General features: G+C 27.8%; 1 protein-coding gene across 1 annotated transcript in view; it reads right to left on the reverse strand.

Annotated features, from left to right (window-relative positions):
- Positions 1-317: 317 nt before the first annotated feature.
- LOC118188695 (ubiquitin carboxyl-terminal hydrolase 24-like) overlaps positions 318-14776 on the reverse strand; it is a 208863-nt gene continuing 194404 nt past the window's right edge. Inside the window, exons 58-59 of the mRNA XM_035359190.2 lie at positions 8792-8960; positions 318-6179 (exon numbers count right to left, since the gene is read on the reverse strand). Of these exons, the coding sequence (XP_035215081.1) occupies positions 5964-6179; positions 8792-8960 (385 nt within the window). The 3' untranslated portion in view covers positions 318-5963. The remainder of the gene's footprint in view (positions 6180-8791; positions 8961-14776) is intronic.

The raw sequence follows: 14776 nt of genomic DNA on the forward strand, positions 1-14776 counted from the left end.
GATAAAAGCTCACATGGAAAAATATGCACACTTAGAAATATGTTCAAACGGAAAAGACCTCACATAGAAATACGCTCTCATGAAAATAAGCCCACTGATAAATAATTCACATAGAAATTTCCTTACATTAATGAATCAATAACTAATAGATTTGAACATTGTACAACTACTTGAATTTTCTACAGAAAAATATTTAAATTACCAAAATATCTATGGTATATATTTCAGAAACTGTATAACTTATGTGTAAATTGAGTTGCTAAATAAGATTAACAAATGGGCTGTTTTGAATTAAGAAAAGAAGAGGAGGAAGGAAGTAAAAATGAAACAGAATATGCAGTTTTTAATTGTGAAAAATAAAATAATAATAAATATAAGTTACATATTTTGTAAAATAATCAAATAGAAATGATTATTTTATTCAAATTACATAAAATATTTAATTTTATCATTGATTTCATCATACTTTCTTATGCAATTCGCAATTACCAAATGTAAGGGTTTATTATTATTATTATTTTTATTTTTATTTATTTTATTTTATTTTTTTTACTGCAGTACATCTTGTATTTACCTTTGCTAATAACAAGTGGTTGAGAGGCTAAATCTTTTTTCAGTCTGTCAAATAAAACCCACTGGGATGGCTACAATTAAATAATGAATTTAGTACGTTATGAAAGCCTTCGCAACAATTTGTGGCTTTAGGAGATTTTGCCTTATCCCAAATGACACATTGATAATGTCAGTAATTTCCTTTAATGATAACTTAATTAATCCCTTTACCAATAAGGCACTGAATTTCTTCAATTGAATGCATAAACATGTTCCATTATTGTGCTCCTAACAGTTTACTCTAATTGCTCATCTTCTTCTGACATTCTAAGCCTCTGAAACACATGTATTACTTAAGACATCTTAATTCAATTCATTGCTGTTATTTGGTGAAACATTTCAGCAGTCTCTATTATTAATGGAATAAACTCCTGTAAAAAATATCAGTCCAAACTGTTATTCTTATTTACAAGAACAATTTGGATATTAACATATTTACAAGCATATTATTCAACTGACCGGAATAATATCCTAGTATATACAGATGATTTTGTAGAAGAGGATAAATATTGACCCTAAATTAGCATTTATTTCCTTAAAAATAGTCCTTATAATTAAAGTTTCTCAGAATAAGCTATAATATTTTAAGACAATTTGATACCACCAGTGGAAAGACAAGTGGAGTGGATTTAATATAAAATTCAACTTTTCATATGGCTTTCATGCAGCAAAATTTCCTGATGTTATACTATACTCATGATCCTTATAAATTAAATATAAAATATTTTAGACTTTTTAAATGACCAATTCATGAAGATATTCTAAAAATAGAAAAATAAATTTACTGCCTCAAGACAATTTTTCACTGCTTATTATCTACTGAAATTCAACACTTTTCAATCACATTTAGTTAACAAGTACAAAACAAAAGTTTTTTGTTTTTGCATCAGCGGTACCTTATTGGTTAGAATAGCCCTCAATATTAAATTTACAGTTGGTTACATAAAAATATTTATCATCAAATTCTGAACTTAAAAGCAGACTTTGTATTTTTTACTTTTTTATGTTTACATGAAACTCCTATCTACAGTGAGTCACTTTTCATAAAATTCTCTCCACTGTTTTGGAAAATTGTAGCTAGATATGCATGTCTAGGGCCAATATTTTAGAAAATAAAAACTACACACAATTAACTATTTTGAATACCATAATGTTATTATGATAATAAACATAATTTAGTTATTAATGACAAATAAAAAGATAATTTAATTCTCTCTTGCATTAACATTTTATTCAACAAACTGATACTGAAAATATATAACAGATTTTATGCTAGATGAATTATAAGCACCACTTAAAAACATTACAATTTTTTAAAAATTCATTATTTTATAAAATATACATTTTATACAAAATTTTTGTTCTTATAAAGTAATTATCTGTACAAGTAAGATACAAATGTAACTAACATTCAAGTAATTCCTTAAAAAACTTTGAAGCACCATTCAAAACATAAATTCAAAGGCCAAATTTCTTTCTAAAATGTACATATTAAAACATAAATACATAACAGTATTTTACACAGTTTGATCAGCAAATTTTACCTGAGATTGAAGTAGAGATAATTAAATTTACAGCAACTTATTGCTTTGAAGTATCATGCATTATTTTTAATTTGTACAAACATTACAGGTAAAAACAATTCAAAACAAATTTAACCTTTTGAAACGTGAATGATTAATGTAATTGCTTAAAGGAAATGGGAAAATAACATCTAAAAGACAGCTGCTTCCTTTAAAGAAAAAATTCATTACAAATATGGCTAAGTTTCATTCTACATATTTTTTGCACTATAATTAATTCACAACTGATGGCTTACAAACTAGGAAGCAAAATTATTTTGTTAATATTCTTCTAACACACAAAACTGCCAGATAATCATAGGAAAGAGTTCAAACTATGTAAATTCTAATTTACACTATTTAGACATCATGTTTCCATTAAAAAAATACATATAATATAAAAAAACTACAACCTAAGTTTAATTTTCTAGCTTTACAAAATTTTAAACAAAATCTTATTTCATGCTTTGGTAACATAAGCTGAATAATAAAATTACCTGCTAAACAATGCCAGTTTATAAAGCAAATGTATTTTATTTATGTATTAGTAAACACTTAATCTCTATAAGAAAATCTAATCACTTAAAAGTTCTGAATTGTTCTTATAAAAGTAGATTTACTTTCTAGAAAATCTAACAAACACTACACTGATCTCATGTGTAATGCACATTAAAGTGAAGTGCACTTTAGTTATTTCTTGACCTTCTGCACATCAAGACATCAAATGAGCAATACAACTATTAACCTCCCCCCCCCCAAATAATTTTAAAAACTTAAAAATTTTTGCTTAAAAAAAGAAGAAAAGAAAAGAAGGTAAAGAAATTTAATGACTAACATTCCTTTCCTAATATATGGAAAAAAAAAAATTTGAATGCATCACAAGTACAACTGAAAAGCTAAGCTAATTTACAATATTTTTCTAATAATATACTTAACCTTCATATGTATATTCAAATTATTCATTTAAATTTTATCAAGCATAAATTTTATCAATCTGAATGCTCAGCAGACCTGCAATTACTGTTTTAATAATTCACTTGTTGCCTATTTTATATATTTGTTTACATCATATTTACATCTAAATCATCTTGGAGTATTTCACATTTATGTGTTAATTTTTATCAATTGTCCAAGCAATTTCAATGGTTTCAAATTTAATATTTCAACTCTGTTGCATGAAGATAAGTAAAGCAGTAAGCTACATGCAGGTATCGGAAGAGAAATCAATGGAAATCCTTACTTTATAAGAATTCACAGCTTCCTTTATTTATCAATATCAACAATGAGCATTTGAGAAGCTACATTTAATTCACAGTAATCTGAAGAGTTGTTACATAAGCTAGTCTTTAAAATGTTTCATTCTATGTAGAATTTAACTAAAATTATAAAATATACTATTATACTACTGCCAATTCATACAATATTATTTATAGTTTATTTCACATCTAAGAATTACACACACACACACAAAAAAAAAAAAAAAAAAAAAAAAAATTCTTATCTTTTTTTGAAGAAACCTATTTCTTCCAAAAAAATTTGTTTAATTAAAACTGATTAATACTTCTTAGAACCTAAAAACAGCATTAAATAATTGATTGCCCTTTCCTCATACCTTCAAGCCTAATATGATATTCTGCTTTTCCAAAAGATATTCACATATCTTTTGGAATAAATATAATCCTATAATAAATTTTAGAAAAAAACTTAAATTTGCACCTTTCTTACATCAGCCTTCTGGCAATTTAAGAATAGAAATTAAATAAGTCTCCATGACAATTAAATAAAATAAATGATAAAAAAAAGAATACCTTATAGCAAATTACAAAAAGAAAATAGAGATCTCGTCTTTGTTTGCAATAAATTAATTACCTTTATCAGCAATTATAAACAAAAATTAATTCTCTATATTTAGCTTCAAACATAAAAGTTACTTCAAAACTACATGATTCTTTATGCATGCAATACAGCTTATGCATAAAAATTCTATTTCACATGCAAAAAAATAAGCATTTAAGAGGGTTCTTTAATTGAAACATATTTAAAAAAAAAAAAAAAAAAATCTATCGCTCAAATAGTGCCTAGTGAAAACTTGCAATATTTTACTTTCATATTTTTGCAATATTTAAGCAAAAATAAATTTTAACTCAGATTTTATAGATATACATGGATAAGGATTATAAGTATATATCATATAAGCAAACATAAATTCTCAAGTTTAGTTTATTTTTGAAAAAATTTACAATTGAAATACATTTTTATTATATTTTCTTGGCTTTCTAAATTAAATCTTAATATATATATGACATCCCAAATTATGATTACTAAATTTTTTTAATAAAATTTTCCTCTCATTCAGTTAATATTAGTTTTTGTTTCATAGATTATTCTATCATTTGCATACAAAAATTCCCAATATCATTTGCATTAACATTTTTGAAAATAGATTTCTGGATATGAAATTATATATCTGATAACTTTTGCTAAAATTTTAAAAATATGCACAGAATAAAAACAGATTAAAAAACCTGAGTTGTAGCCTTGACAGAAGTTTAGGCATATACTGATATTTAATAAAAAACAGACATTTTCCATGAACAATTATAAAACTTTTGCTGAAATTTAATTCTTTTTAAATTTCATATAATTTTTAAAATAACAGCAGATATTAAATTTCAGCATATTCATGTAATGTATAAAACTTATAATTAATTATGGTAATTTCACTCTCAGTTTTCAATAAACATAAAAAATATAAAATTAATTTCCCCAAAATGAAAAAGGTTAGATCTCCTTCATATAAAAATAGTTTGAAATTCCACAGTTCTGAAAAATATTATTTATTAAGAGAATTCATTTTCATTTGATATTAATAGTTACATCTTTTTTACAAATACTTTAAATTTTTAACATATAACAAACCTAATTATTGCTCACAAAAATGGAAAATTCTATACCAGTCACAAAATACTCTAAAACCAGAATGGAAAACATTTTTAATTATAAACATAAATTAAATCATGCTAATCTTTAAAGCTAGTTTTATTTACTAAAGGTTTTAATTTTTTTTTAAATGCTCTTCTACACTTTTTTAACATTTTAGATTTTTGAAATCATTTTAAAATTTTATTTTATTTTTTTAAAATTTTTATTAAGCAACTCTGTTGGTAAAAATTAACAATCATGAACATTTTGCATAGATAAAATCTCCATTTGGCCTTGAACTCTAGTGCAGCTTCACAGCAGTTTAAATCAAATAAAGAAACACACAGAAAATTTAATGCCACAGTTAAGTTCAATAAGCAAAAGTAATGTATGAAAAAATACATATTCCATTGGCTTACAGAATAATAACATACAAATTAAACAAAAACTGTAATGCAAATAAGAATTTAGAAAATTCTTGAAATGACATATAAGAGAACAAATATGTGGCACACGAATAGTATTTTAAATAAATTTAACTCTGTAAAAAACGAAAACAACATAGTGGCAGCAAAAAAAGAAATTATGAAAAACTAATGATTTTTTTTAACAAAATAGCTCTTGATCTCCATCATGACACTTTTATATTACATTTATCAGATCAATTTATGAAATGATTTCTTTTTCCCTCTCCATTAATGCAAAGCTGCAATTTCTAAAGGAACACACTTTTTTCATTAGTTTGTATAGCAGCACCATTAATACAGCAAATATAACAACATAGGGTTTGTACAAACTTTTTTTGACTTTGGCATTGAAAAGGCACACACATCACCTCGATTTATTGGAGGGAATAAAATTCAAACATTAAAGGAGATCCTTCTTTTTTCTGCCTTTACGTATATCTTCTTCCCGCAAGTTGGCTCTTCTCCTATATGTCTCATTTAATTCCTCCTCTCCTACAAAAGCTACTTCCTTCATTTCTAGAGCTTCAGCCTTATCTGAATCATCTACATCCATCACATCTTGTGAGTCTGGTGATTCTAATCCATCAAGCAAAGCTGTTGCTTCAGCAAGTGTATCCTTAAAAAAAAGAAAGTGAGAAAAAGAAAAATTAAAGATACAAATACCTTTACAAAATCTGATGTGGCCAACACATGACTTCCCACCAATTCCATGTTAAGTCATGGAACTGGCAGAACAGCAATGACCTTTAATTAAATCATCACTTCTGGTTAATTGTTTGTGAATAAATTTGCTTATTAACTTTATCACTAATTGTTATAAAGATTATCATTATTTAATTATAAAAGACTATTCCTTCTTTATTCTGTCATACAAAGGGCAATGATAACTGTATGTGCTTATGAACATATCTGTTTTCATGCTTTGATTCAAAATATTGCACTGAACATAGTATACTTTGATCCCACAGCATTTCAGATTCACAAACCAATCAATTTAACAACCACAAAATTTTTAAAAGTAGCATATCTTTAGAATTCCTGCCAGAGTATTAAGTGTTGCCATACATTTCTTTTTCAGTCTTTTCTCAGTTTATGATATAATTGTTCAGTTTCCTTAATAAGATGACCAAATATTTTTTATTTGTATTTATTTACTAAATATCACTTTCTTTGCACTTACACCACATAAAATTTGATTAAAAAAATCTTTAAAATCAGTATATCTTTAAAATCTTCAATACAGTGTTTCTGGTTGCCGTATGTATTTTTTTTTTTAATATATTTACTACATTATTTCTTTTAAAATAATGCAGCATGATAACATTTGGTAGCAACATCCTTTACTTTAAAAAATGATTTGACATGAAAAATTTAAAAAAAATACAAAACTGAGGATAGAGGCTTAGACATTTAAATGCAATGCCCATAAGGTATGGTGGTTAGAGAAGCCTACTGTAGTACAAAATGGCCCAAGTTCGAATTCCACAGAAGGCATGGCTGTATTTGTCTGTCCCTTCATAGGAGGCAACAGTGACCCACCTATTCAGTGTTATCACAATAAAACAGACTATTTGGGTGGGGGGGGGCTAATATAAGCTCATCTTCACATTGAGCTTATTCTTGTTGCAGTTAGCCTAATTCCAGGAATCATAAAATTGCTTCATAATGAAAGAGCTCATCTTCATAAAGCTAATTCCACTTGCATTGAGCCTAATTCTAAGAATAATAAGCCTAATTCCAAGAATACATTTAATGCTTATAAATGCAATATGTTATTTTTTCTCAATCATATATTTATTTTAAATATCAAATCTGAGAAGTTTTTCCGATTATCTCATAAGATTTTTTACACAAGTTTGTTCCTTCAAAATATAGTGGCTTAGTATTATACTTTAACAGTCTTGCCTTTGACGGCATAAAATACAGGGACACAGTTCCTATTATCTGAAAGAGCAGCCATGAAGGCCAAATCATACCCTCCTCCCTCCACCCCCAGGCTGAATATATTGGCTTAGTATTATTGTCTGATGGTCTTGCCTCTGATAGAATAAAATATACAGCAGCATTGGTTCTTATTTATATGCCTCTCTGAGGAGCCTTTCATCTAATATGCAGGTAAAGGCGTAAGCATGTGTAGTGCCTAAAGACAGAGTACATATGATAATTATCATTATTATTTATGAAATAACAGTGGTTCATCATTTTTGCAAGACACTATATTTATTGTAATTCAAATACAGGACTTGTATTTTTATCGTATTTATTTCTACAAAGATTATGAAATTAAAATATTAAATATTTTTATTTCGATGAATAAAAACATAACCCATAACATTTTTTTAAATTATGAAATAGAATTGTGTTTCATTTCCTAAGCACTTCAACAAATTATATTTGAACTTTTAAAAAAGATTCCTTATATTGTATTAAAATTAAACACAAATTAATTATTTTTTTTTGTCTAAAACAAATTCATAATTTCTTTCTGTTCAACCAAAATTATATCAGATGTTATTTTTCATTGAATAAGAGTAATAAAACTAATGATATATTGTTAAATTATTAGTACCCTGATCAGATCAAAGCAGACAGATAAAACATAATTTCTTTCCCCTTACATGGCTGACAAAGACTGTAAATCAACCTACATGTCATATACATTTACATTAATTTAATAGCTTTTTAATAGAATCATATGTTGCCCTGGATAGCATTTTTATGTTACTTAAATTAATTAAAAATTTTAAAATGTAATGAAAGATGTTTAATTTTAATTAGCACAGAAAGAAAAACACAAAAAGTGTAGTAGCACTCCCTTACACTCCAATCCACACGTGCTGAATGCATGGCTACAAAAATTTGCATACTTTGGTATAATGAAGATAATTCCCTTTGAATTACATGATAATGTTGGATTTTGCTTACTACAATAAATTGAAAGCAAAATTTTCAAGTTGTTCATTTAATTTTTCCTACCTGTACAAATTTCAATAGCCATTCTGAAAATACAATAATACAGCTGACAAAGCAAAATAGCTGCCCATGAAAGCTCTAAGAAAATGCAGCATACATTAATGTAGATTTTAAACTTTAGTAATCTGTAATAATTGTTATTATTACTAGATATTTACTCTGGATATTTCAATCAGTTCCTCAATGAATTAACCAAATAATAATATTCATAAATTTAATATTTATAGCATTTTCAAAATTCTGAAAAGTACAAACCTGTGCACTAACTGTCCGTTGAAAAGTTTTAGTGTTTGAATCTTCATTTGAAACAGAAATATTTGAAGGGGTCCAATAACTGTGTTCTGACATCATTTTTCTCAACCAATTTACAGCCCATTGCCACTTGTTTGGTGTTTGTAACAAATAATCTTTAACCAATGGGCATCTGCAAAAAGTATTTACATTTTAGAAGTTCATAACATAAAACACATAACTAATGCACTTTATATTCAGAAATAACATTAAATAACATTTCTCGCTTCCTTAATATTAGCTTTTCTAATGACTTTCTTCATTAGCACTGCACTGTAGTAACTTGTTATGATATAGTATTTAATATTCACTGATAATTTAAAAAAAAACGTTCATGCAGCACATTTCAATAAAATAATATTACATTTAAATGATGTAATAAAGACTGAAGAACTTAACACAAGATCATGACTTTTAAACATTTCAATATCCAATGTAATTAAAGACTTAAAATAATAATAATAATAAATAAATAAAAGTCACTATGGTTGCTGTACTAGAAAAATGGTCTCAAAAGTATATGGCTAAAGGAAGAAGTATCTCCTGGAAAGATTTTCTGTTATCCATATTTACATTACTCACAAAAAAAAAAAAAAAAAAAAAAAAAAAAAAAAAAAATTTCCAACTATAATTGACTGCATAAATGCTTTAACCACTCAATAAATATCAGTTGAAGAGATATACTGTAACAGTAGCAAAAAACACCATATACAGGGGAAAAACACAAATGTTTAAAAGTTGTTCTCATGCTCTCATTAAGATATTTATTTGTTTAATTTTAATCACATTTCATTCGAATTTGTCATTCTGCATGCACACATTTTAACAAGATAGCTAGTTGGCTGTAAATGAAAATTATTAATGAATATATAATAATTCTAAATTCTACAATGAACAAAATCTCTTGATTAATTTATACATGCAACTAACCCATTTTAAGTGACAAATTTGGAAACAAATACTAGCAAAAGCTAGTAATTTACTCCAAATTTAGCACTTAAATGGTTTTCAGATCACCAGATTACCGCAAAGGCTAAATCGAGAATAAATTATTAATATTTCATGAACTGAACCACGTGGCAGGTTGCAGACCATAAAACACATAGCAAGATATCCCCCCCTCTATTTACATTCACAGGATGTTCAGAAAAAAATGCTTATGGTTTTATCTCTTTAAATACTGATCCCAAACATTCATTTCCAGTTACAAAGTTTCTCCAAATGAGATAGAGAATTTTATGACACTATAAATGGGATGATCTCCTAAACATAACTCTTTATAAAGCTTCTCTATAAAGAAAATCAAAACTTATGAAACATACACTATGCTTTCATGAATTAAACGCAAAACATTCTATATCTTTATATGCAAAATTCTCAAAGATATATAATTAATAACATGGGATTAACTATAGATTTAATAATGGCTGATGTTTTAACAAAATGTTGAAAGATTAATCATCAAAATGAGTAAGTTTTGTTTTGTAGTTGTCCTGTACTTGTGGTAAAAAAATTTTGAATTTTGATCACTAACAGGAAATAAAGAATCAAAAGATCTGGTTTTCAGACATTTTGTAGATGACAGTCCTTTATCATAACTAAAAGTGTAATGTACCCTGCTCCAGAGGTCATTTCTACAGAAGCTAGGTCTCAAAATATATTTGCAGCTACCTGGCAGTACTCATTAACATTATTCTTTATTCAGAATCATTAGGATCAAAAATGAAATTAAATGACATATTTTACTACAAAATGCAGTCATACTTTTTAGTAATACTTTCAAGAATGGTTCTAATAAATATTTCTAATAAAAAATTTGAATTATAATTCAAGAAAAAGTTCAGTGATTAACCCTTTTTTTTTTTTTTTTTTTTTTATTCTATGAAAATGTTGTTTGAATGGCCATAGTTTTCTTATATTCTGTCCTCAAAATGACACTTTCATGTAATCCAATTCCATATTTAGCCAGTTACACCATTTATTTTTTGGATTTACTGCGGACTAACTATGTTTACACCCATTCATTTTTGTAAATGACTTAGTATCTGCATTAAATATTATCCCATTGATCAAGAAAGCTGGCAGAGATAATGCCGAAGTTGTGCCAATCATTTCTGTGGAAATCTGGAGGAACGTCTGTTTACTTATTAAACATTCGGTATTCAACCACCTTCATTTCTGCCAGGGATAAATAGAAGGGCTAGGTCATTCCTTTGTTCAACTCCTTTCCGACGCGAGCCTCATGGAGGGGGGGGGGGGGGGACTGGAAGTAATCTGATGTGCCTCTGTTGCACCTGCTCTGATTTCGCGCCTTTAAAACTGTAGTTTCATCCAGTTGTGAGACGATTTTCTGGAGATCGCATATCCCAAATTAATTTTAATCATACATATTTGTTTTCTAATAATGCAAATATTTAAAATAATTTGTATATATATATATATATAGTTTTAGTCAGTTTGCTTTTAAATTCTATATTTAAAGTATCCTTTATGTAATATGGCTTCTTGTGCTGTAGCAACGTGCCGTAACACTTATAGAAATACGAAAGGAAGAGATATTGTATTTCGTGATTTCCCCAAGGACAATTTGCTTTTGACGAAAGAATGGATACATAAATGTCGAAGACAGGATTCTATTAATGTGAAAAACGCAAGAATTTGCAGCGAACATTTTCTGTGCAGTGATTATGAAGATGACATGAGAAATTGCTTGCTTGGATTGCCACAAAAGAAACTGTTGAAATGCAATACTGTGCCGAAAGTAAATTTATTGTATGCAGTAAATGAAATAACACCAAGAAATCAGAGAGATTTGAAAAGAAAACTAATGCAGAGTGCTTTTGAAAGACTACACGAATTAAGCCCAAAGAAAATTTATTTTGAGGCCGAGAATGAAATTGAAGCTGACAATAATAAATCAAATGTGAATGATTTTGAAATAAAACTCACAACTGACAATGCCCTATGTGACAATATCCCTGAATGCCCTAAGTGTAACAAGAGTAAAGATAAACAAGAATGTATTGATAATTTGAAGAACAGAATAATATCCTTAGAAAATTGTAACAAATTATTGAAAAATAGAGAAAAGAAAAATTTTAGAATGTTTGCTCAGAGACAAAAAAGGTGGATGACATCTAGAAAGAAATTTGTATCGGAAATTCAGAAATTAAAATCCCAAACAGCGAAATTTAGGAAAAAACAGCACAGACTGGAGAATTTGGATAAACGTCTAAAGCATAGACGCATTGCTAGAAAAGAAGGAAAAAATCAGGTGGACTAGTGAAGATATTTCACGTTGCATTGTCATAAGAGCTCTGTCATCTAAAAGCTACGATTTTTGGAAAGAAAAAATGGGAATTCCTTTACCTAGCATTAGCACATTAAAGAGATGGTGCGCTAAATTTTCATGTAGTCCAGGAATTCAGAATGATGTTCTTGCTGTAATGAAGGAAAGATGCGAATATTTGAATTCTGTAAAAAAAAAATATGCGTTCTCAGTTTTGACGAAATGCACACAGATTCTAAACTCTGCTATGACTCTAAACTGGACCAAATGCTCGGTCCTTTTCAAAAAGTGCAGTTTGTTTTAATCAGAGGTCTCATTTCACAGTGGAAACAATCAATGTTTTTTTATTTTAACACTCCAATGTAGAAAGAACTTCTTTTTTCACTCATAAGACATATTCAATCATCTGAAGTAGAAGTGAAAGCAATAGTGTCTGATTTAGGAGGATCTAGTACTTTGTGGAAAGAGTTACAGATTTCGATTAATAGTTCTCAGTTTCCAAATCCAGTATTGCAAATGAAAAAAATATGGGTTTTTGCAGATTTAGCGCACTACCTTAAATTACTGAGAGACCTCTTTTAGATAAAGGATTTGTTTTAGAAGATGGAACTGTTTTAAATGTTGATATTATTAAAGAGATTTTAAATAAAGATTCAGTAGAAATTAAATTGTGTCACAAACTAAAACCAAATTATTTAATGGTCAAGTGAAACGAGAGACAAAAAGTCGCTCCAGCGAAAACATTATTTTCAAGAACTACCGCGAAAGATATACTCCACCTCTCAGTAAATAAAAAAGCATCCAACTTCTTTGAGTTAATCGACAATTTTTTCGATATTATGAATAAATAGTACTAAAACATACCCTTCTTCAGATAAAATACTTAAAGCAACATTTGGATTAAATGAACATCATGAAAAACAAATTCAAGTTTTGAAATTAATGAAGAAAGTCGTTGGTGGATTAAGAGTTCAGGGAAAAGGCAACTTACTGTCTTTCCAAAAAGGAATAATAATTTCAATAAATTCTCTTTTTGGCCTACACCAGGATTTGAAATCATCGTATGATGCTAAATATATTTTAACCTCTAGATTAACTCAGGATGCACTTGAAAGTCTCTTTAGTCAGATTCGAGGGCTTGGTAGGTTTAATGACCATCCATCACCTAGTGAAGTTATACGCCGCTTAAAGAAATTAATACTCACTAATAAGCTGCCAAATTTATCTTTAAAAGTATGCATGACTAAAGAAAGCAGAAATATTGATTCATATTTAACATCAGAAATACTTGAAAGGGCTTTGAAAACTGAGGAGGAAAATGCTTTTCCATTAAATACTATTGATGATTTGGATTTCATAGAGGAACCTTCTCCTATGGCTTGGGAATTAGAATTGAATTCCGACAGACAATTTTCGACAGCCAAAAAAGAAGCATTAACATATGTTGCAGGTTATACTGCCTATCGTGTGCGAGACAAAGACCCATCATTGTGAACAATATCTAAAAACAGTGCTGATGAACCAATATTTAATTCAGAATGGATTAAATTATTGTCCTTAGGAGATTTGACTACACCTTCTCATTCATGGATGAATACAGTTTATGAGTTTGAAAACATATTTTGTGCAGTTCATGGTACAACTTACTATAAGGGGAAGCATGTAATTGGCTCTTTAATTAATAAACTGGAGAAACATTATCCTGAAGTTAACAGAGAAGCAATTCGTTTATTTTGCAGAGTGAGAACTTTTATTAGAATACATTTCTTAAATAGAAATGCATATGTTTTTTCCCAAAGAAAAGCAACCCAAAAGGCAAAAAAATGGATTGCTTTGAATGTGGCAGCCAGCGTAAAGCATATTTCAAATGAGAACTAATTCTGTTAAGTTATTGTTACAGTTATTTTTATTGTATCCTCTGTTATTATTGATTCGATTTTGTGCTAGCTTAGCATTCTAGATAATATATATATAAAGTATAATATTAAAGTAATTGGCATAAGAAGACCTGCCCCCTTAACCTCCCTCTTGAAAAATTAAATAATTATTTTAGGTACTGTGAGTAAAGTTGTTTTGTCTAAATTAAGATAACAATCTTACATGTATTTATTTAGATGAAATATTGATGTAAGCCTAAGTTACAAAATTATCTTTAAAAAATATATGTTATTATATTGAAACGGGAGAAAAAATATGCCAACGTAAAATTTACAATTAGGCTGAAACTCAAACTTAGATTAGCAGAATTTTTGCCATATATAACCATATATGTTTAAAACTATGCCAATTTAAGGTTGTTTTTTGATTAATTTTAAATAGCTGTTATTATAGTTATCTTAGAAGCAGTAGTTTTCTTAGTTAACATGCAGATAAAGAAATGATTAGAAACAAACAGGCATTTAAAGAAAAAAAAAATCCCTGCAAATAAAAAAAAAAAAAAAAAAAAAAAGGAACTTTATGCTAAGAGTAGCGCATTTTATCTATTATTTTAAAATTGAGTAAGTACTATTAAATTTTTTAATGTTCAGTGTAAAATGCATACTGCAGTAACATTGTCTCTTCCAAATTATAGCTATCTTTCACACACAGCTCATTTTAAACGCTGGTTCTTCAAATTTAAAACGCTAATTTCTATGTTGTCATTTGCATCTCTGTGCTCA

This window comes from Stegodyphus dumicola, chromosome 4 (genome assembly GCF_044657685.1).
Source record: "Stegodyphus dumicola isolate Sdum_Otavi_A_Nest chromosome 4, ASM4465768v1".
In the NCBI taxonomy this organism is placed as follows: Eukaryota; Metazoa; Arthropoda; class Arachnida; order Araneae; family Eresidae; genus Stegodyphus; species Stegodyphus dumicola.